Genomic DNA, 23,317 nt, shown 5'->3' with positions numbered 1-23,317 from the left:
TATTTGATAATGTTTTGGTACAATTTTTATATTTCATAAAAGTCTTCATATTTTTTCACTTTGCAGGACTTTCTCTCCTCTGTTAATATTTCCATAATTATCATTGAACCCCCCCCCCCCAGATACAGTATTATAAGTAGACCATAGAGATGTTTAATATTTTGGGATTTTTTCATATTGTGCCGGTATCTATACTTCGTTCCATAATATCTGACAGGGGAAGTAAACATTGCCGGCAGAAAGAGAGAGAAGGATAATTGCTATTGAGTCAGTGGCAGAGGTCTCATTCCACGCTTATCTTGAAGTTGGGCGGTCTGAAGTGTTCTACCTCCACCTAGCTTCAAGACAAGCGGGGGAATGAGACCTCTGCCATTAGCTGAATAGCAATTATACTTCTCTGTTCATTTGCCGGCAATATTTACATCGGCCGTCAGACCATATGGAACGAAGTATTGTTAATAACTGTTCCAAACAAATTAATTTGTTACGCCTACATTTGGCATTTCAAAATAATGTTTTCCTCATTTGGGAAGTAACTTTCGTTTCACACGGTATGATTATTATTATTACTATTACTATCACTATTATATTTATTATTATTATTATTATTATTATTATTATTATTATTATTATTATTATTATTATTATTATTTCACGTGTTGGTGACTTTAGTCCGTAAGTTGTTTAACTGAAGGATCTTCCGGCGACGTCCCACATATGCCTACTCAACATCACTATCTCCTGTATTAGTCTATATTATTATTATTACAACAATAATAATACAAATGGCTTTTAAGGGCCTGCAGGTTCATTACTGCCCTCACATAAGCCCGCCATCAATCCCTATTCTGAGCAAGATTAATCCATTCTCTATCATCATATCACACTTTCCTCAAATCCATTTTAATATTACCCTCCCATCTATGCCTCGGCCTCCCACAAGGTCTTTTTCCCTCCGTTCTCCCAACTAACACATTATATGCATTTCTGGATTCGCCCATGCGTGCTACATGCCCTGCCCATCTCAAACGTCTGGATTTAATGTTCCTAATTATGTCAGGTGAAGAATACAATGCGTGCAGTTCCGCGTTGTGTAACTTTCTCCATTCTCCTGTAACTTCATCCCTCTTAGCCCCAAACATTTTCCTGAGAACCTTATTCTCAAACACCCTTAATCCTTGTTCCTCTCTCAAAATGAGAGTCCAAGTTTCACAACCATACACAACAACCGGTAATATAACTGTTTTATAAATTCTGACTTTCAGATTTTTTGAAAGCAGACTAGGTGACAAAAGCTTCTCAACTGAATAATAACAGGCATTTCCCATATTTATTCTGCGTTTAATTTCCTCCTGAGTGTCATTTATATTTGTTACTGTTGCTCCAAGATATTTGAATTTTTCCACCTCTTCGAAGGATGAATCTCCAATTTTTATGTGTCTATTTAGTACAATATTCTGGTCACGAGACATAATCATATAGTTTGTCTTTTCGGGATTTACTTCCAAACCTATCGCTTTACTTGCTTCAAGTAAAATTTACGTTATTATTATTATTATTATTATTATATTATTATTATTATTATTATTATTATTATTATTATTATTATTATTATTATTATTATTATAGTTGATACATTTCTGGCTACGAGAAAACAATGTTTAATACTGTCTTTTATACTAGGTTACAAATTATACTTGGGCTTGGCCGAGATCTGAAGACAGGTCTTACGCATATACAGTTGACGTTGTAGTATTCGTATGATACTCTTTATTAAATATTAAATTTACATGAAAGCAAAATGCAGATTATAGAGTTTTTTGAAACGTATGGAAGTAAAATTGTAAGTTTACTATCAAGCGAGAATGTACGAACACTCACAACTTAACTCAGCACCATGCAAGCAACTAGCTACATCTGTGTCCTATATAATCATCCCCGGTGATTATCACTCGCTGCTGTGAAAAGTACAATAAAATGGTAGTTAGTTCGCTTTACTAGAGAAAGTAATACTCCGAGCCACGTATGATGTTCATCGTTCCCTGTTACATAAAATATTTTATTCTCTGGGTAATACTGGTTGTAAAAAGGAACCGGCGTTGCGTAACTATGTTATCAAAGAGAGAGAGAGGATGGGGAATCCGCAGACTTCCAAAATAAAAGCATGAAAAGGCCCGCTATGACTCCACTGCAGCATCAGATCTATTGATCCTATCCGTTGCTAGCTCCACGCTTCTCCATATCATCCGTCACGCTTTGTCACAGCAACAGCGGGCTATGTCACATTACGAGCAACACTTTCCTGAAATAATGTGCTAGTGTCACTAATAACAATTAATTAGAGTTATACAATTCTATGTTAAATATTACACTTTTACTATGTCATACTACTTTTGACCAATAAAACGGTACGAAAGGACGCAATCATGGCTGCTTATCGCACAATTTTATCGTGTCCCTAACATTTGTTTAATTTTATTGCATCCCTAGCATTTGTTTCTTTGTTTGCCAACATTTCAAACTGCGCTGATCTGGACGTCAAAAAAAAGAAGAAGAAGAAGAAGAAGAAGAAGAAAAGAAAAGAAAAACAGAAAATTACAAACCATTCCAGTCGATGCACAGCAGTTTCAAATATGACTCGCATTGGCATTCAAGAACAAGAACTAATAAAGATCATTTGTCATACCTATGCATCTTCCCTGAAATCCTATTTAATAATACATGGAGAGCACCATTCGGAAATTCTGAATAAGTTAAGGAATAAACCATGTACATCAACGAGTTCCATTTCTTTTAAGCACACGTCTAATATAAAACACTAACACCAACCACTAAAACATTCAAATTTGAAAATTCTACTTTCAATAATTGTTTCTTTTAAAATTATTCATGTTTATTTTTTATGTCATTATCGTTAATTAAAACTTTTCTTGTTTATTTCATCATCCCTAATTAAAACTTTTCTAACACTTGTTTATATTATTCAGGTTATGTTATAGCTTCTGCTATATGATATTATGGATAGTCACGTGTCAGAGATTGTTTAATACTAAGATTTATTGCATGTAAAGTGACGTTGATTACTAGGATCTGGACAATGGAAGTGGAATGCAACTGTTTTAATAAAAATGAAATTGAATCAACAAAGCCTTCTTGACTAGTAATCGTTTACAGAGTTCAATGAAGATTCTATAGTTGGCACACCTGATAACATCACATAATCATAACACACCACTGCCATCTAGCATGCATCTAGAGTAATGTTTGTAATGTTGAGATGGTACAATAATACATTTGAAGACAGTTGTATTTTCGTAAGTCAATTAATATTTTATTGTATTGGAGTACTTCGTTACTTCTAATCATTAAATTCTTTCTTCTAATTGTGTAATAGTCAATTAAATCCCACTCTAGTTTTGATTTTCTCTAGATAAATCGAAAACCTCTAGTGAGATTACTGTTGATAATAATGTAAATATTAGGTCCTCTCATAAGCAATGTCTTTTCCTTTAATTTTACTGTTTTGTAAGGTCTTAATGATTTTTTTTAGTTGACCAATGTACTTTACAGAACGCTATGGTTATTATTGTGTACTGTAAGCATGTCAATTGTTAATACAAAAATATAAAAAGGAGGTGATAAAGTCTGAGATCAGAGTCCTTCTAAAGCACTACTGGAAAGAAGATTAAAGCTGCTAACGCGGCACGAAGAGTATGTGAAGTCGAAAGGGAAGGTGTCGTTTCAACAATTGAGAAGAAGGCATTAAATATTTACATCTTGGAAGATCTAAGATATGGAATATTGAGAATACATGGAAAATTTTCGAAAAAAATATCCTCAATAAATCGGTACTCGTAGGTTGTCATAAAAACTTCGTGCTTCAAAAGATACACATCGCCACATTAAGACGCTTAGAAAATCATACACTAGTTGTATATCCGTATGTCAGGAATTGACACTTCAACAGTCTCAACGCAGAATGGATTTCTGTTGTCAGCTTATTGTTAAACTTATGGATGATCAATTTATCCGGATAATTGTTACATGTGATGAAAAATGGGTATATTACCGCAACCCTGACACCTCCAAACAGTGCCTTGAACCACGTCATCCTGCCAAAGTCGTCGTTAAACAAAATCGGTTCGGCCCCAAAGTAATATGTATCTGGTGGAGTTTTTAAGGCGTTTTTGCCAAAATAAGTTTCATGTTTTTTTTCAAAATTTGCCTCGTATTTTGCAGGTCTGTACACACGAAGAATGGGATTTCCAAAGATATCTTGTTCTGCTCCCGGTTATTGTGAAACGAAGGACTAACAAAGGACTAACGCGACTGTTGCAAAACGAAAGGTCTTCTCCTTCTTTATTTTTATTCAGCTAGTAAGCAAAGTGAGTACAATTCAAAAGTATACAACAAAAAAAGTTTCTAGTCATTACTGTAACGGCCAGGCTCGTGTACGGTGTGGTCTTAGCCAATAATGTAACACAATTTACAAAGACAGTTTACTAAATACACTTACTTACTTACAAATGGCTTTTAAGGAACCCGAAGGTTCATTGCCGCCCTCAGATAAGCCCACCATCGGTCCCTATCCTGTGCAAGGTTAATCCAGTCTCTATCATCATATCCCACCTCCCTCAAAGCCATTTTAATATTATCCTCCCATATACGTCTCGGCCTTCCCAAAGGTCTTTTTCCCTCCGGCCTCCCAACTAATACTCTATAGCCTATGCATTTCTGGATTCGCCCATACGTGCTACATGCTGTTCCCTCTCAAACGTCTGGATTTTATGTTCCTTATTATGTCAGGTGAAGAATACAATGCGTGCAGTTCTGCGTTGTGTAACTTTCTCCATTCTCCAGTAACTTCATCTCTCTTAGCCCCAAATATTTTCCTAAGAACCTTATTCTCAAACACCCTTAATCTCTGTTCCTCTCTCAAAGTGAGAGTCCAAGTTTCACAACCATACAGAACAACCGGTAATATAACTGTTTTATAAATTCTAACTTTCAGATTTTTTGACAGCAGACTAGATGACAAAAGCTTCTCAATCGAATAATAACACTCATTTCCCATACTTATTCTGCGTTTAATTTCCTCCCGAGTGTCATTTATATTTGTTACTGTTGCGCAAAGATATTTGAATTTTTCCACCTATTCGAAGGATAAATCTCCAATTTTTATATTTCCATTTCGTACAATATTCTGATCACGAGACATAATCATATACTTAGTCTTTTCGGGATTTACTTCCAAACCTATCGCTTTACTTGCTTCAAGTAAAATTTCCGTGTTTTTCCTAATCGTTTGTGGATTTTCTCCTAACATATTCACGTCATCCGCATAGACAAGAAGTTGATGTAACCCGTTCAATTCCAAACCTTGCCTGTTATCCTGAACTTTCCTAGTGGCATATTGTAAAGCGAAATTAAAAAGTAAAGGTGATAGTGCATCTCCCTGCTTTAGCTCGCAGTGAATTGGAAAAGCATCAGATAGAAACTGGCCTATACGGACTCTGCTGTACGTTTCACTGAGACACATTTTAATTAATCGAACTAGTTTCTTGGGAATACCAAATTCAATAAGAATATCATATAATACTTCTCTCTTGACCGAGTCATATGCCTTTCTGAAATCTATTAATAACTGATGTACTGTACCCTTATACTCCCATTTTTTCTCCAATATTTACTAAATACACTAATTAACTTAATTCAGACCGACAACTAACACAATACATAATATTTTCAGCTTTTACTCCTTAAAAATTCTCTAAAATCCTTTAAGTGAGATCACAGATCAAAAATGAGATAAATGGACAGCAACCGGGTCAAACGTTTCAGATTTTCTTTCTTCATCTTGTCACTGTAGACCTAAATCATTTTATTAATAATTGCATTCTCGGTTTTCTCCACAGGTCTTCTGTATACTAAGCATACTACAATAATATCAAAATAATTACATTATAAATGCATTAGTACTCACGGTTTATGCAGATGTATTTTAAGAAGACAATTCCTGGACCCCACTCTTCCGCTGGAGTGAAGTCCGAAGACAGACGGAAGCTGCAGTGGTTTACTCCTGAACACCTGCAACCGAAATACAGTATTGGTATAATATATTACAGTTGGAATCAGTTATTTATTTGAAATATTCAGAGACGTTGAGATACAGGGGCGTAATCGGCGAGAGGGAGAAGCATATGCTTAACCCACTTAAAATTTTAAATTAAAGAAAAATAAAATGGAATGAAGATTAGTTTACGTTTCATCTTTCTACTCTCAAGGGATTTCAGTCCGCAGACAGCTAACCAAAATACAAGATCTGTGAATAAACCAATCATACTCTTGGAGAAGGGGCAAATATTGTGATTTAGATATTATATTGATACAAATTCTGTGCAATAAAAAAATTACAATAGCCTAATATATTGTCGTTTTATTCACAAACTAATATATCTCAATTTCTCTAACTTTTCATGAAGAGATATTTCAAACTTTTGAGCTCCGTTATTGTATGTATAAAACATATATTTTCTAAGTATTTGGTAAAGTCACATTTTACCCACAGTTATCAGTGCCTAAAGTGAATTTTTAAAACACCAGTACTATCCACACCTGTGGAGTAATGGTTAGCGCGTCTGGTAGCGAAACAATGTGGCCCGGTTCGATTCCCGGTCGGGATAAGTTACCGGGTTGAGGCTTTTCCGGGGTTTTCCCTCAACCCAATATGAGCAAATGCTTGGTAACTATCGGTGCTGGAATCCGGACTCACTTCACCGGCATTACCACCACCTCATTCAGACGCTAAGTAACCTGAGATATTGATACAGCGTCGTAAAATAATCTACTAAAAACACCAGTGCGTAAAAAGTAAGTAATCACTTTACTCACTGATATTCATTTTACGCCAAAGAATATGTAATATTCAATGTTCTTATATAAATTTCATTTAATAAGAAATTAATGTATTACCTAGATGTTTTATGCAGTAAATATTACACGTAACACAATAAGTAACGAATTTAACATTTATATTTTCATTTTAGCCCATTTGTTTCTTTTTGACAATTTTTGTACATTGATACTCTGAAGTTACATCTGTAGTACTCGTTGGAACAAGATTTATCATTCAACTGTTTAGATGGCCGTGAAATCTTAATCATCAATAAAACAGGCTGTCATTCTATTGATAATTGTTTTTTAATGGTTCTGAGTTTAGACGGTCGTAAAAATCGTGAAACCTTTCCAACTCCAAATATCTATTTAATGTAAATCTGTGCTACGTAGAAAAAACTTTGTATGATACACATTTGTAAAGTTACCCTTTTGGCCCTCTTGGTTTGTGTGAACGAGACAAAGCCAAAAATAAGATCTTTTCGAACTTGTATCATAAATAACTATTTTATGTACGCTAGTTTTGCCGACCGATAACCTAAAACGCAGTTTCATGAAGTGGCTGCATTGTCATCACCTCATCTCAGAAGATTGTAATACGGTCCCGGCCTCAAACTTAACGTGCGGTGTGCTTTTAAAACATAATTTTGCCGACCGATTGTTCCTCTGTACACTTCATTCTAAGCGTCACGTTGCCACGTCTACTTCCTCGATAAGAATAACTAGTTTGTTATATTGTTAAATGGCTATTATTATTGTTTCATATATGAGTACGTTGACATTAACTCTTAATAATAATAATAATAATAATAATAATAATAATAATAATAATAATAATAATAATAATAATAACTCCTTAATGATAATTTTTAATCACATATCTTAATGTTCGTCCTCAGCACAGGGCATAGCAACCTCGGTTTTAGTCCACGTGGATTAGACAAGTAGGTGTCATTTTATAATGGAAGCTCCTTATTGGTTGCACGATTGAAATTGAGAGGAGTGATTGGAGCGGCGACACAAGAAATTGAAAACAACACTTACTTACTTACTGGCTTTTAAGGAACCCGAAGGTTCATTGCCGCCCTCACATAAGCCCACCATACGTCCCTATCCTGAGCAAGATTAATCCAGTCTCTATCATCATATCCCACCTCCCTTAAATCCATTTTAATATTATCTTCCCATCTACATCTCGGCCTCCCCAAAGGTCTTTTTCCCTCCGGCCTCCCAACTAACACTCTATATGCATTTCTAGATTCGAATATACGTGCTACATGTCCTGCCCATCTCAAACGTCTGGATTTAATGTTCCTAATTACGTCAGGTGAAGAACGCGTGCAGTTCTGTGTCGTGTAACTTTCTCCATTCTCCTTTAACTTCATCCCTTTTAGCCCCAAATATTTTCCTAAGCACCTTATTCTCAAACACCCTTAACCTATGTTCCTCTCTCAAAATGAGAGTCCAAGTTTCATAACAATAAAGAACAACCGGTAATATAACTGTTTTATAAATTCTAACTTTCAGATTTTTTGACGGCAGACTGGATGATAAAAGCTTCTCAACCGAATAATAACAGGCATTTCCCATATTCATTGATTGAAAACAACAATACAATTAAATTTCAAAGACCTGCCGAATGTTACGCACGAGGCCGCTCAAAGACCTGCCGAATGTTAAGCATGAAACCGCGGCGATAATACTAATATGCCATGAGGTCTTTTGGAATTATTAGAATACAAACTTATAAGAGTTTCATATCATCGACTTTAAAATGGATTCCTGAAAAATTGTAATTATTTTGGATATTTTCCAAATTTTTCCCTCGAACTACTTAGTGAGTAAATATTTTCAGCAATCTGTTATAATAGTATGTAATTTGCTGAAACCGATCAGGAAGAGAAAAAGGAATTGGTTGGGCCACTGGCTGAGAGAAAACTGCCTACTGAAGGATGCTCTGGAAGGAATAGTGAACGGCAAAAGTTCGGGATAGAAGAAGATATCAGATGACAGACGACACTAAGGTATTATGAATCGTATACGGAGACTAAGAGGAAGTCGGAAAATAGGAGAAATTGAAGAATGCTGGGTTTCCAGTGAAAGACCTGCCAGTGGACAGAAAACTACGAATGACTGAACATGAACTTACGTCTCTTTTGTTGAAATACTGTCAATTTATTTTCTGGGTCTCCATTGTAATGGAGAAGTAATGTGGCGACTACAGCAGTACAATCGTTAGGAAACCAATATCACACAGTGGAAGTGGCTTTCCTCTATTGCTTTCTAGAACATTCTGGACATTCCATACTTTGCGCTCGGGTCAGCTAACGTTAGATGAACAATTTGCAATAACACTAAAACAATCGTACTGTAACTGTCACAACTTGTCGATTGCAGTCGGCAAGAAGGTAGGAAATTTTTCCAATGATAATTTTGACTCTCTCCGTGTTGTTTCTAGTTTCTATTCCACTTCGTGTTTTAGAGATAGTACTTGGTATCTCCTATATTGCATGTGCTGGTAGCATAAATTACCTTATCCCTTATAGAGGTCTTTAGGCAAAATTGGTTGCCCACTGCCATGTTCAATTTTGACACTGAATAACCTATTCTACAACTACTATTATTATAATTACTACTACTAGAAATAGAGCTACTACTAGAACTAGAACTAGAATTACTACTACTACTAGAACTAGAGCTACTACTACTAGAACTAGAATTACTACTACTAGAACTAGAGCTACTACTACTAGAACTAGAATTACTACTACTAGAACTAGAGCTACTACTACTAGAACTAGAATTACTACTACTAGAACTAGAGCTACTACTACTAGAACTACTACTACTATTAGAACTACTACTTACTAGAACTAGAACTATTACTTACTGGAAGTAGAACTACTACTACTACTACTACTACTACTACTACTACTACTACTACTACTACTAGAGATACTACTTACTAGAACTAGAACTACTACTTACTAGAACTGCAAATTCTTTACGGTATTATAAAACATGCTTTGCGATCGCAATTTGTTTCGCGCAGATAGTCGGCTGAAAATGGCGGCTCCCTTCAAACATTTTGCTAAAGGTGACATTAGCGAAATAGAATTTTAGTACGTCAATTGATTTCAATTTATTTCTTCTAATCTTTATATACTTTCTTCTGTTTTTATCACCTCTCTGCAATTTGTTTCTTTGTTTGTTAACATTTCAAACTGCAAATTCTTTACGGTACTGTAAAACATGCTTTGCGATCGTCAGTAGATAAGAAATGATGGGGAGTGACAGGCTAAATGGGCTTTAGGGCTTGAGGGGAGTGACAGGCTTAAGGGGAGTGACAGGCTTGAGTGGGCGTGGCCAAAGTATTACGTCATAGTGGGCGTGGCCAAATTATTGCGTCATGGGCGGGGCTTAAATTATGACGTCACGGAGGGGGTGGGGGGGGCTTAAAGTATGACGTAGGAAAAGGGCGTAACTTAAATTACGTCATAAGAGTTCAAGGTTAAAGTGTGTTGTCATGCAGGTATATAATGGCATGACAAGTTCATACATTGTGGGGGGCTTAAATTATGACGTAGGAAAGGGGCGTAACGTCATAAATGGCAATCTAAGAGTTCAAGGTTAAAGTGTGACGTAATGCATGTAATGGCATGACATGTTTATCTCCTCAATGTGGAAATTATGACGTAGGAAAGGGGCGTAACTTAAATTACGTCAAGGTTAAAGTGTGACGTGTGGGCATGTAATGGCATAACAAGTTTATCTCCTCAATGTGGAAATTATGATGTAAGAAAGGGGCGTAACGTCATAAATGGTAATCTAAGAGTTCAAGGTTAAAGTGTGACGTGCAGGTATGTTGTGGCATGACAAGTTCATACATGTTTATCTCATCAATGTCGCTATGTGTGCTGAGTCATATCCGGCAATTGTTCTAGTTCATACATGTTTGAAAACTGCTATGTGTGCAAATATTATACATCCGGCGAAGAATTAATCTATCACACTTAAACACATACATTCTTTTAATGTAATGGTAATTTAATTGATTGGGGAATGGGTGTTGGAATGTGGGACATAAATGGATAAAAAATTAATCTAGCACACTTGTAAATTAAACAGGATGTGGCTGAAGTGACGTTATAAATTTGTAATTAAAGTTGGAAATGGGGGAGGGGGGGTAAAAATTTGAAATACGAACGGCATAACTTAAAGTGTGGCGTCATAAATTTTTAATTGAAGTTGGAAATGTAATAATTTGAAATGTACATGTTCATACAAGTTTGTATAGTGGGGGGGGGGGGGGGAATAGACAAGTTCATACATGTTTGTATATTTGAAAGTGAGTTGTGAATGTTAAAATAATCACTATCTGCTATGTGTGCAAATATTGTGCAAGGTTGCTTGGTTGTACTTTAAGCCAATTGCTGAGTAATTGATAAAAAATATTAAGATTCTAATGTACTGGTAATTGAATTGATAAATAGTAATGGGGAAATGGAAATTGGAATGGGGGAATTATTGATGGCGTAAATGGTTGTACTTTAAGCCAATTTATAAAAAAATTAATCTAGCACACTTGTAAATTAAACACATACATTCTTCTCATATTATTCCAGTGTAATACATTTTGAGTGGTTTGTTTAGCGTATTTAATACATTACCAACATTCAGAATGTAACATTATTATTTCGTAATACAGTAATTGTAGCAGATAAATCAATGTAGATGTATATGTTGAAGTGTGAAAATATTATGCAAGCTTGCTGAATCACTTCCGGCGACGATGCAAATGCTGAGTAATGATAAAAAAGCATGTTTTTGATTACGCATCATAATGACCACCTGCAACGTGTCGTGTTACACAAATATTATATGATACAAATATTATGCAAGCTTGCTGATTGACATCCGGCGATACAATTGCTGAGTAATGGTATAAAATCTGAGATTATAAAAGCATAATTGAGAGTCATGGATGCACAATCGTGGGAAACGTTGTGGCGCTAGCTGTTGATAGTCTACTAAGAGTGAAAGACTGCATAAAAATGGAGAATAAATGCGATATTTGTGATAAAAAATTTTCACATAAATGGAAATTGACAGCGCATGTGAAAGATAAACATAGTGCAATAGGATATAAATGTGAAATTTGTGCAAAAAACTATTCTTCAAAAAATATTTTAGCACGACACAAAAAAGAAACTCACAGCACATTCAAATTTACATGTAAAATATGTGGAACAATTGGTAAAGTGGAAAGACATATGGTCCAGCATGTAAAAAATCATAATATGGTAAGTATGTAAACAATGAGAATGTACTGAGTGTGTTTAATACTTATGAAAATATTAATGATTGATTATTGTATCAGGTTACAGATATCAAAGGAGCTTATGAGAAACTATACGTTGCACCTGTGATGAACACTGCATTGGTTCAAACATCAGAGATGGTTACGCCATCTACCTCTGGAGTGGATGTCGAGATGACTACGCCATCTACCTCTGGAGCAGATGCTGGGATGGTTGCCTCATCAACCCCCATAGCAGCCTTAGTGCCTGGATCAAGCCAAGTATGTTCCGAATCAGTGTTTACGTTATCAGACAGAGCATTCAAAAGTCGTTTGAAGACTTATATTGCTCTAAATTTGAAAAATCATGATCGTGAATTGAAAGATATTCTAGACTGTATCGTTGATGAAATGGAAGACATTTTAAAGACAAATTTAAAGGAGCAGCTTGCATTAAAATTTAACATATTTGTTGAATGTGTGTTTGCAAATGTTCATAACGAGACAATATTTCATAATTTTAAAAGTAAGAATGATGTCCTATACCAGTATTCGGATGTTAGAGAGTTTGTAAACAAACAAAAGGAAAAGATTCTGAAAGAGTTTGAAGAGTGTAGTATGAAGGGATCGGGATTGTTTTATGTCAAATTGCACAAATTAGAATTGCGAGTAAATAAATATACACCATTGATGGGGGGTAGTGCATATATAGAACTTCCTCACAGGTACAAGAATTCAAAATCTGTACTAAACATTGCCAACAGTGATATCTATTGTTTCAAGTATTGTATACTATCGAAATTTCTTGATAAAGAAAAGAACGTTATATCTAGCTATGAGAATAGACCAGATTTGGAATGTAAATATGATTGGTGTATTGACTTTCCCGTGGGAATTAAGGATATTGCAAAATTTGAAAAACGTAATGACATTTCTATTAATGTGTTTGCACTTGACGAGAATGATGATGTGTTTCCTCTTAGAATATGTGAAAAGGAATTACCAGATCATAGGGATTTGCTATACATAAGTAATGAAAATATATCACATTACTGTTGCATAACAAATTTCAGCGCTCTCGTAAAGCCTCAACTGACAGCTGCCGTTGGATGTCAAATTGCTGTTTGTAAACGATGTTTTGCATATTTTCGGCATAATGCGTTTAGGTCATGTGCAGAACGATTAAAGGATCATGAGAGCGTATGTTCACAATTTAGCTCTGTTAGATCAGTATTTCCAAATAAGGAATATCTGTCTTTTGATCATCCAGAATTTTCAAAAAAGGTGAGATTTGTGATTTATGCAGATTTTGAGTGTTTGCTAGAGCCCGTTGAGAATTGTCATGGGAATCCAGACTCTAGTTACACAGTGCAATATCAGAAACATACACCTTTTAGTTATTGTTATGTCCTTAAGGATAGTCAGGATACATACACAGACATGAAATTATACAGGGGGTGTGATGCGGCAAAACATTTTGTGCAAGACATGGTAATGGAAACGAAAAAAATTGAGCAAATATTATTTGAGGATATTAAAGAAATGATTCCATTAACCAGTGAAGAAGATGTTGCATACTCGAATGCAAATATATGTCACATTTGCAAAAAGGGTAATTTTACAGTTGATAATTATAAAGTTCGAGATCATGATCATTTGACGGGGAAATTTCGCGGTGCTGCTCACAATGAGTGTAATTTGAGGTATCAGCATCAGCACTTTATTCCTATTGTATTACATAATTTGTCGTCATATGATGGACATTTTATTGTGAAGGAATTGGGCTATGATGACAACCCCATTCAAGTTCTACCAAATACACAGGAAAAGTACATCAGTTTTATTAAAAATGTCCCTAGCACGTACAGAAAAAAACGTTATATGCAAATGCGATTTCTTGATTCTTTTCGGTTTATGCCCTCCAGTTTAGCACAATTAGCAGACAATCTACCAAAGGATAAGTTTTCGGAAACGAAAAAAATGTTCAAAGATAAATTTGATCTTGTTTCTCGCAAGGGTGTCTTTCCCTATGATTATTTGACAACATCAGATAAATTAGAAGACAATTGCCTACCACCCAAGGAGAAGTTTTTCAGCAAATTAAATAATGAGCACATTACCGAGGAGGACTATAATCATGCAAAATGTGTGTGGGAGGCATTTAATATTCAGACCTTGGGAGAATATTCAGATTTATACTTAAAATCCGACACCCTCATCTTAACAGATGTGTTTGAAAATTTTCGCGAAATGTGTCTGAAAACATACGATTTAGATTGTATGTATTACTATACAGTACCAGGACTTGCATATTCGGCAATGTTGAAATTAACAGGTGTTGAATTGCAGCTGATTACAGACATGACAATGCTATTACTTTTTGAGCAAGGGATCCGTGGTGGAATATGTCAGTGTGTGACTCGTCACGCAGTTGCGAATGATCCTAAAAGCGGAAATTTTGATAATTCTAAATCCCCTTCTGCAATTTACTATGTGGATGCGAATAATTTGTATGGATTCGCCATGTCACAAAAATTACCATATGGAGGATTTGAATGGCTATCAGATGAGGAAATACATCATTTTGACCTTCAAGCAATAAATGATGATAGTGAAATAGGTTATATTTTAGAGGTTGATCTAGAGTATCCAAATCATCTGTTTGAGAAACATAGAGATTTACCATTTTGTGCTGAGTTTGCGAAACCACCAGGTGGAAAGCATAAAAAATTGTTGACAACACTGCATTCCAAACAACACTACGTGGCGCACTACAAACTTTTGCAACAGGCAGTGGATAATGGTTTGCAAATTGTCAAAATACACCGTGTTATAAAATTTAAGCAATCGTATTGGTTAAAACAATACATTGATTTGAATACTGAATTGCGTAAAAATGCAAAAAATAACTTTGAAAAAGACTTTTTCAAGCTTATGAATAATGCGGTATTTGGAAAGACGATGGAAAATGTTCGAAAAAGACCGCATTTCAGATTAGTTTCAAACGATGAGAAACTGAAAAAACTAATTTCGAAACCATACTTTCTTGACAGAGTAATTTATGCTGAAAACCTGGTGGGTATTCATTTAGCGAGAACTCAAATTTTGTTTGATAAAGCGTTATATGTGGGTATGTGTATTTTAGAACTTTCAAAAGTGCACATGTACAATTTTCACCATAACATTATGAAAGAACAGTTTGGCGATAACTTGAAGTTGTGTTATATGGATACAGACAGTTTTATATACCTCATTGAAACAGATGATTTGTATCATGATCTGCAAAATGTTCGGGATCATTTGGATACTAGTGTGTATTCATCAAATCATATTTTATTTTCAACACATAATAAAGGTGTGCTTGGGAAGTTCAAGGATGAAATTCCAAATTCACATATTGATGAGTTTGTTGGTTTGAAGGCTAAAGTATATGCCTTAAAGTGTTCAGATTTTGAAATTAAGAAACTGAAGGGGGTTAAGAAAAGCGTAATTAGGAATGAACTTGCATTTGACGATTATGCAACATGTCGCGAGTTTGATATCACTACTTACACAAAAAACAATACTATTAGATCATATTTTCACAATGTGTTTACAATGTGTGTAAATAAAGTGACTTTAAATTCTTTCGATGATAAGAGAGTTGTATTACAAGATGGGATTAATACAGTACCGCATGGATTTTATGAACCCTCATGTAAAAGAAGGCGTGTGCAAGAGTAAAATGTGTGTATGTAAATAATAATAATGTTGTAATTTATATAGTTTTGATTTAAATGTGTGTATGTAAATAATAATAATGTTGTAATTTATATAGTTTTGATTTAAATGTGTGTGTAAATAATAATAATGTAGTAATTTATACAGTTTTGATTTAATCACAATAAACCTACAGTGCTTGTGTATAAATTTGTTTTTATTTCAATACATCGCCCTCATCAATCCAACCGATATGTCGAATCGTAATCTTGCGATATATATGCAATCACTTGTCGAAAATCGTAATCTTGCGACATATATGTAGCAACTTCGACATGGTGTTGCATTATCGCAACACGAATACGATTTTCGACATGGTGTTGCATTATCGCAACACGAATACGATTTTCGACATGGTGTTGCATTATCGCAACACGAATACGATTTTCGACATGGTGTTGCATTATCGCAACACGAATGCGATTTTCGACATGGTGTTGCATTATCGCAACACGAATACGATTTTCGACATGGTGTTGCATTATCGCAACACGAATGCGATTTTCGACATGGTGTTGCATTATCGCAACACGAATACGATTTTCGACATGGTGTTGCATTATCGCAACACGAATGCGATTTTCGACATGGTGTTGCATTATCGCAACACGAATGCGATTTTCGACATGGTGTTGCATTATCGCAACACGAATGCGATTTTCGACATGGTGTTGCATTATCGCAACACGAATGCGATTTTCGACATGGTGTTGCATTATCGCAACACGAATGCGATTTTCGACATGGTGTTGCATTATCGCAACACGAATACGATTTTCGACATGGTGTTGCATTATCGCAACACGAATGCGATTTTCGACATGGTGTTGCATTATCGCAACACGAATACGATTTTCGACATGGTGTTGCATTATCGCAACACGAATGCGATTTTCGACATGGTGTTGCATTATCGCAACACGAATACGATTTTCGACATACTGTTGCGTTATTGCAACGTTTTCGACAATGACAAGGACTTAAGGTGAGGTTACTCTCCCATCCCCAATGACAAGGAATTCAGGTTCATTCCAAATAATAACTCATTAAATTCATTTTTTATTATTACTATTCTCATATTATGCACACTACATACATGTATTGTCTTAACAACCACTTTTGTCCTTGCGTCTCACTTGATCACAACCATGAAAATGTCACATTTATTTTCTATTTTCTATACACTCAATTGTTGAACAATGGCTTCAATATCCATCACCTCCTCCTTCAATGCGCTATGTTTCCTCTTTTCTCCTCTTTTAGTTGTCTTCTGAAAACAATAATGTAAATTAGTCATGTATATGCTCTACATAATCACCATTCAATATCAGAACACAAAACATACACTCACCGCTTTATAGTTGGGGCATGTTTCAATGCATGTCTCCCGCCACAATCTGTTTTTCCTCCTTTTTCCTCTTTTCTCAACACTTTCCGACTTCTGTTAAACAAAAACAATCACAAATATAGCCATTTTGAATCACAAATATAGACATACTTCATGTGGGAGGAAAAAAACTTACTGCTTTGTAGTTGGGGCAAGCTTCATCACATCTCTTCCGATAAAATCTCATTTTAGGTGCTTTGGCAACAATCTCTGGTTTCTGCACAAAAACAAAATAACAAATATCACCATTAAATATATCATAATATTATAATTAATAAAAGCAATATAAACTGTACTCACCTCTTTGTAAGTAAGACAGCTGGGATCACACACTTCCCGCCACACATGTAAGCTGGACTCTTTGGGATCTGTGCATTCAATGCGATGTTCACCGTTACCCAAACAGATATTGTGGTGATATGTATCCTCATGTGTTGAAGGTGCATTTATAAAACTCATTTCCGTATTACCACAAGGCAACACCAATGACCAATCCGTATGTAACTGATTAGCACCATAAATTTTTCTTACCACCTCAGTGTATACTTTCTCAGAATTTATTATATTGTATTTGCGTGTTATTGCATATGGTTCATTTAACCACTCATCTCTCACATCTGGAAAATATGCATACGTTACCTCAAATGGTACTTTATATCTTTCTTCTTTCAATATTAGTGGATTATCAATGGCTAGCGCCACATCGTTTCCCATAATTGTGCTATCCATAACTGTCAATTATGTTTTCATATCCTCAGCTTTTATAACATTCACCATACAAACATGTATGAACTTGTATATTTCAAACCCCCCACTCCAATTGTAATTAAAAACATGTATGAACTTGTATATTTCAAACCCCCCACTCCAACTGTAATTACAAACATGTATGAACTTGTATATTTCAATCTCATAACACATATTTATATTACGAACTGTTTCGGTAATAATGTATGGCTTAAAATAAGTCCAATAAATGTTACTTCTAAATGTATTAAATTGGAATCATAATAATAATAATAATAATAATAATAATAATAATAATAATAATAATAATAATAATAATAATAATAATATTTCAATCTCATAACACATATTTATATTACGAACTGTTTCGGTAATAATGTATGGCTTAAAATAAGTCCAATAAATGTTACTTCAAAATGTATTAAATTGGAATCATAATAATAATAATAATAATAATAATAATAATAATAATAATAATAATAATAATAATAATAATAATATTTCAATCTCATAACACATATTTATATTACGAACTGTTTCGGTAATAATGTATGGCTTAAAATAAGTCCAATAAATGTTACTTCAAAATGTATTAAATTGGAATCATAATAATAATAATAATAATAATAATAATAATAATAATAATAATAATAATAATAATAATATTTCAATCTCATAACACATATTTATATTACGAACTGTTTCGGTAATAATGTATGGCTTAAAATAAGTCCAATAAATGTTACTTCAAAATGTATTAAATTGGAATCATAATAATAATAATAATAATAATAATAATAATAATAATAATAATAATAATAATCATTCCAGGTGCTTCAAAAACATGTTTTTATCATTACTCAGCAATTGCATCGTCGCCGGAAGTGATTCAGCAACCTTGCATAATATTTGCACACTTATGCATTACACAACATGTACATCTACATTAAATATATTACATTGGAATAATAATAATATGAGAAGAATGTATGTGTTTAATTTACAAGTGTGCTAGATTAATTTTTTTTTATAAATTGGCTTAAAGTACAACCATTTACGCCATCAATAATTCCCGCATTCCAATTTCCATTTCCCATTACTATTTATCAATTCAATTACCAGTACATTAGAATCTTAATATTTTTTATCAATTACTCAACAATTGGCTTAAAGTGCAACCAGTTTCAGGACATCCATTGGACAGCTGGCCATTATTCAGCACTTGCGTCTTCACCGGATGTGAATTAACAGCTTCCATATTATTTGCATCATGCAATATTTGTGTAATATGACACGTTGCAGGTGCTTAAAGCACATGCTTTTATCATTACTCAGCAATTGCATCGTCGCCGGAAGTGATTCAGCAAGCTTGCATAATATTTTCACACTTCAACATATACATCTACATTGATTTATCTGCTACAATTACTGTATTACGAAATAATAATGTTACATTCTGAATGTTGGTAATGTATTAAATACGCTAAACAAACCACTCAAAATGTATTACACTGGAATAATATGAGAAGAATGTATGTGTTTAATTTACAAGTGTGCTAGATTAATTTTTTTATAAATTGGCTTAAAGTACAACCATTTACGCCATCAATAATTCCCCCATTCCAATTTCCATTTCCCCATTACTATTTATCAATTCAATTACCAGTACATTAGAATCTTAATATTTTTTATCAATTACTCAGCAATTGGCTTAAAGTACAACCAAGCAACCTTGCACAATATTTGCACACATAGCAGATAGTGATTATTTTAACATTCACAACTCACTTTCAAATATACAAACATGTATGAACTTGTCTATTCCCCCCCCCCCACTATACAAACTTGTATGAACATGTACATTTCAAATTATTACATTTCCAACTTCAATTAAAAATTTATGACGCCACACTTTAAGTTATGCCGTTCGTATTTCAAATTTTTACCCCCCCTCCCCCATTTCCAACTTTAATTACAAATTTATAACGTCACTTCAGCCACATCCTGTTTAATTTACAAGTGTGCTAGATTAATTTTTTATCCATTTATGTCCCACATTCCAACACCCATTCCCCAATCAATTAAATTACCATTACATTAAAAGAATGTATGTGTTTAAGTGTGATAGATTAATTCTTCGCCGGATGTATAATATTTGCACACATAGCAGTTTTCAAACATGTATGAACTAGAACAATTGCCGGATATGACTCAGCACACATAGCGACATTGATGAGATAAACATGTATGAACTTGTCATGCCACAACATACCTGCACGTCACACTTTAACCTTGAACTCTTAGATTACCATTTATGACGTTACGCCCCTTTCTTACATCATAATTTCCACATTGAGGAGATAAACTTGTTATGCCATTACATGCCCACACGTCACACTTTAACCTTGACGTAATTTAAGTTACGCCCCTTTCCTACGTCATAATTTCCACATTGAGGAGATAAACATGTCATGCCATTACATGCATTACGTCACACTTTAACCTTGAACTCTTAGATTGCCATTTATGACGTTACGCCCCTTTCCTACGTCATAATTTAAGCCCCCCACATTGAGGAGATAAACATGTATGAACTTGTCATGCCATTATATACCTGCATGACAACACACTTTAACCTTGAACTCTTATGACGTAATTTAAGTTACGCCCTTTTCCTACGTCATAATTTAAGCCCCCCCACCCCCTCCGTGACGTCATAATTTAAGCCCCGCCCATGACGCAATAATTTGGCCACGCCCACTATGACGTAATACTTTGGCCACGCCCACTCAAGCCTGTCACTCCCCTTAAGCCTGTCACTCCCCTCAAGCCCTAAAGCCCATTTAGCCTGTCACTCCCCATCATTTCTTATCTACTATCGTCATTTGTTTACAGCATAGACAGTCAATTGAAAATGGCGGCTCCGTTCAAACGTTTTGGTGAAGCTAATATTAGCGAAATAGAATTTCAGTAAGTCAATTAATATTTTATTCTATTAGAGTACTTTAGTTCTTCTAATCTTTATATATTTTCTTTTAATCGTGTAATAGTCAATTAAATCCCACTCGAGTCTTGATTTTCTCTAGGTAAATCAAAACTTCTAGCGAGATTACTGCTGATAAACCATTACGCTCCTTTTGGAAGTAATATGAAAAATTCTAGTAATAGTAATGAATACCTGTAATACCGATCAGGTTATGTAACAAGAGATGCAGTTCCGACATTTGCCAACATACATACACAGGCCTAAATAGTGTCCTGCCAAATGACAGGTCTTTCACTGCAAACCCAGCATTCTCCAATCTTTCCTATTTTCTGCCTTCCTCTTAGTCTCCACCAGGGTTGTTAGATGTCCCGATTTGGCGGGACATGTCCCGATTTTCATATAAAAATCCCGTGTCCCGCTTCGATTCGAGGCGGGACGCAAAAAGTCCCTTCTTTAGAAAATTGACATCACTTTTATTATTTTATCGTTATAGGCCATTCAGTATCTCGTGAAGCCCACCTGCGCGTCAGAGAAAGAAGAAAGTGGACTGAGAAGCTTCCCACCTTCGCTACGTTTCTACCTGTAGCAAGCGACCTCACTTACCCCCACCATAAGGTTATTAAGCGTACGCAAGCATTTAATTTCACGAGATAACGAATGGCCTATACCTAGCACTATTTTCTTCTAGACCTAAATTATTACCGGTACATTATATTTAAATTAATTTCTTAACAATATTGGTTTGCACATTGAAGAAAACGAATATTTTGGCAAGTGTAAGGTTTGTGATAGCGAATTCAATGGTGAATATGATATTTCTAAACATATAAAAGAGACGTTCATCAGAAATGCATGACACAGATAATGGAAAAAATCTTGTTGAAAATGCTAATGTCCAATGATAAATTTGCAGATAGTTCAGAAAATGTGATGAGTTTGGATCAGTAATATGCTAAGGCACAAAATCAATATGAATTTAGGTATCAATAAATTTTATGTAATTGTTATTGATTAACAAACATTTTAATTTAAATATTTTGTCACATGTGATGCTATGTTTTGGAATTTGTGCTTTGCAATGAATAACAAACAGTTAGAGAAATGGGACAAAACTACTACTATTAAGTAAGTAAGTTAATAATTTGACATAACCTATTATTGCCACAAGCCCTTCAGAAAGACGCCAGAGAAACGTGATATAAGTTACAGCCACATAAATATTGTTTTGTACATGGAAACCTGTATCTACTCGTACAATATCTATGCATTTATCCATACTGCAAGTGGGCAAACACCCGGTGGCAGTGGTATGTTTTATTTTTATTAAAATTGCAATTTTGAGACTCATATTAGTTTCTTCAACTCCATACCCATATGCATATCACTCTTTCTTTAAGACAAAACGTAAGTACACTACATGATGTCTTTCCTTGGTAGATCTAAAATCTGGCAACCCTGGTCTCCACCATTAGCTTGGATTTAACATCACTTCAATAGACTCTAGAAAGTATGCATTGAGTTGGAGATCTATGTTATTTGTCAATGGGCGAAACACAGGTTGGGAATCACTGCCTAGTATCATAAGGAACCCTACATCCCAGCGCAACAATAAGACGTGGCTGGTGTCTAGGTCTCGAGTTCACGAGCTCCATTGTGCCTCTCTGCGCTTCAGTTGTACAGTTCCATTTATACAGCTGACAGGTAGTCAGGGAGTTGCAATATTGTTATAATCTTGCTTCTATTTTTATCACACCAGAGAAGCACGCACCCCTTTCTTCCCTCGAATGCAACACTCGCTCGTGAAGCTTCCTGTAACGAATACACTCACGCGAGTTGGTCACGTGGCAGGTCTCCCCACTGTTGACGTCCGATCCGTTTCTTGATAAGGCAGGAGGGAAACAAGCACGAATCAGTGTTACCAATGTTGAGCAATTTATATTGGAAGTTGTGTGAAGCTAGATGCTACACTTTACAACAGATACAACTTGTGGGTTAATTTTTCCTTTTTTTTCTCCTTTTTGTATTCTCTCATCCTCCACATTCCTTTCTAGTTTTATTTCTGTTCTTCCTTTAGTGAGATAGGTCTCACTTTCGGTTTTAATTTAATTCATCAATTAAAATTATATTAAGAAAATCGAAGAGGTGGATACCAAATTGGACTAAGTCCAAATAACAGGTTATGAAAAAAATGATGAAAACTGACAAAATAAATTTGAAGCTCCTTAGTGTCTGTATACGTTTTTTT

The 23,317-nt window shown here is 34.8% G+C and overlaps 1 protein-coding gene across 2 annotated transcripts in view; it reads right to left on the bottom strand.

Annotated features, from left to right (window-relative positions):
• The window catches only part of LOC138703488 (uncharacterized), a 349,295-nt gene that overhangs the window by 219,633 nt on the left and 106,345 nt on the right, over positions 1-23,317 (bottom strand). For both annotated transcript variants that reach the window (XM_069831388.1, XM_069831387.1), the window contains exon 3: positions 5,984-6,087. In XM_069831388.1, the coding sequence (XP_069687489.1) occupies positions 5,984-6,087 (104 nt within the window). The remainder of the gene's footprint in view (positions 1-5,983; positions 6,088-23,317) is intronic.

The sequence above is a fragment of the Periplaneta americana genome, chromosome 7 (genome assembly GCF_040183065.1).
Source record: "Periplaneta americana isolate PAMFEO1 chromosome 7, P.americana_PAMFEO1_priV1, whole genome shotgun sequence".
NCBI lineage: Eukaryota > Metazoa > Arthropoda > Insecta > Blattodea > Blattidae > Periplaneta > Periplaneta americana.
This window is presented reverse-complemented; position numbering and strand designations above follow the sequence as displayed.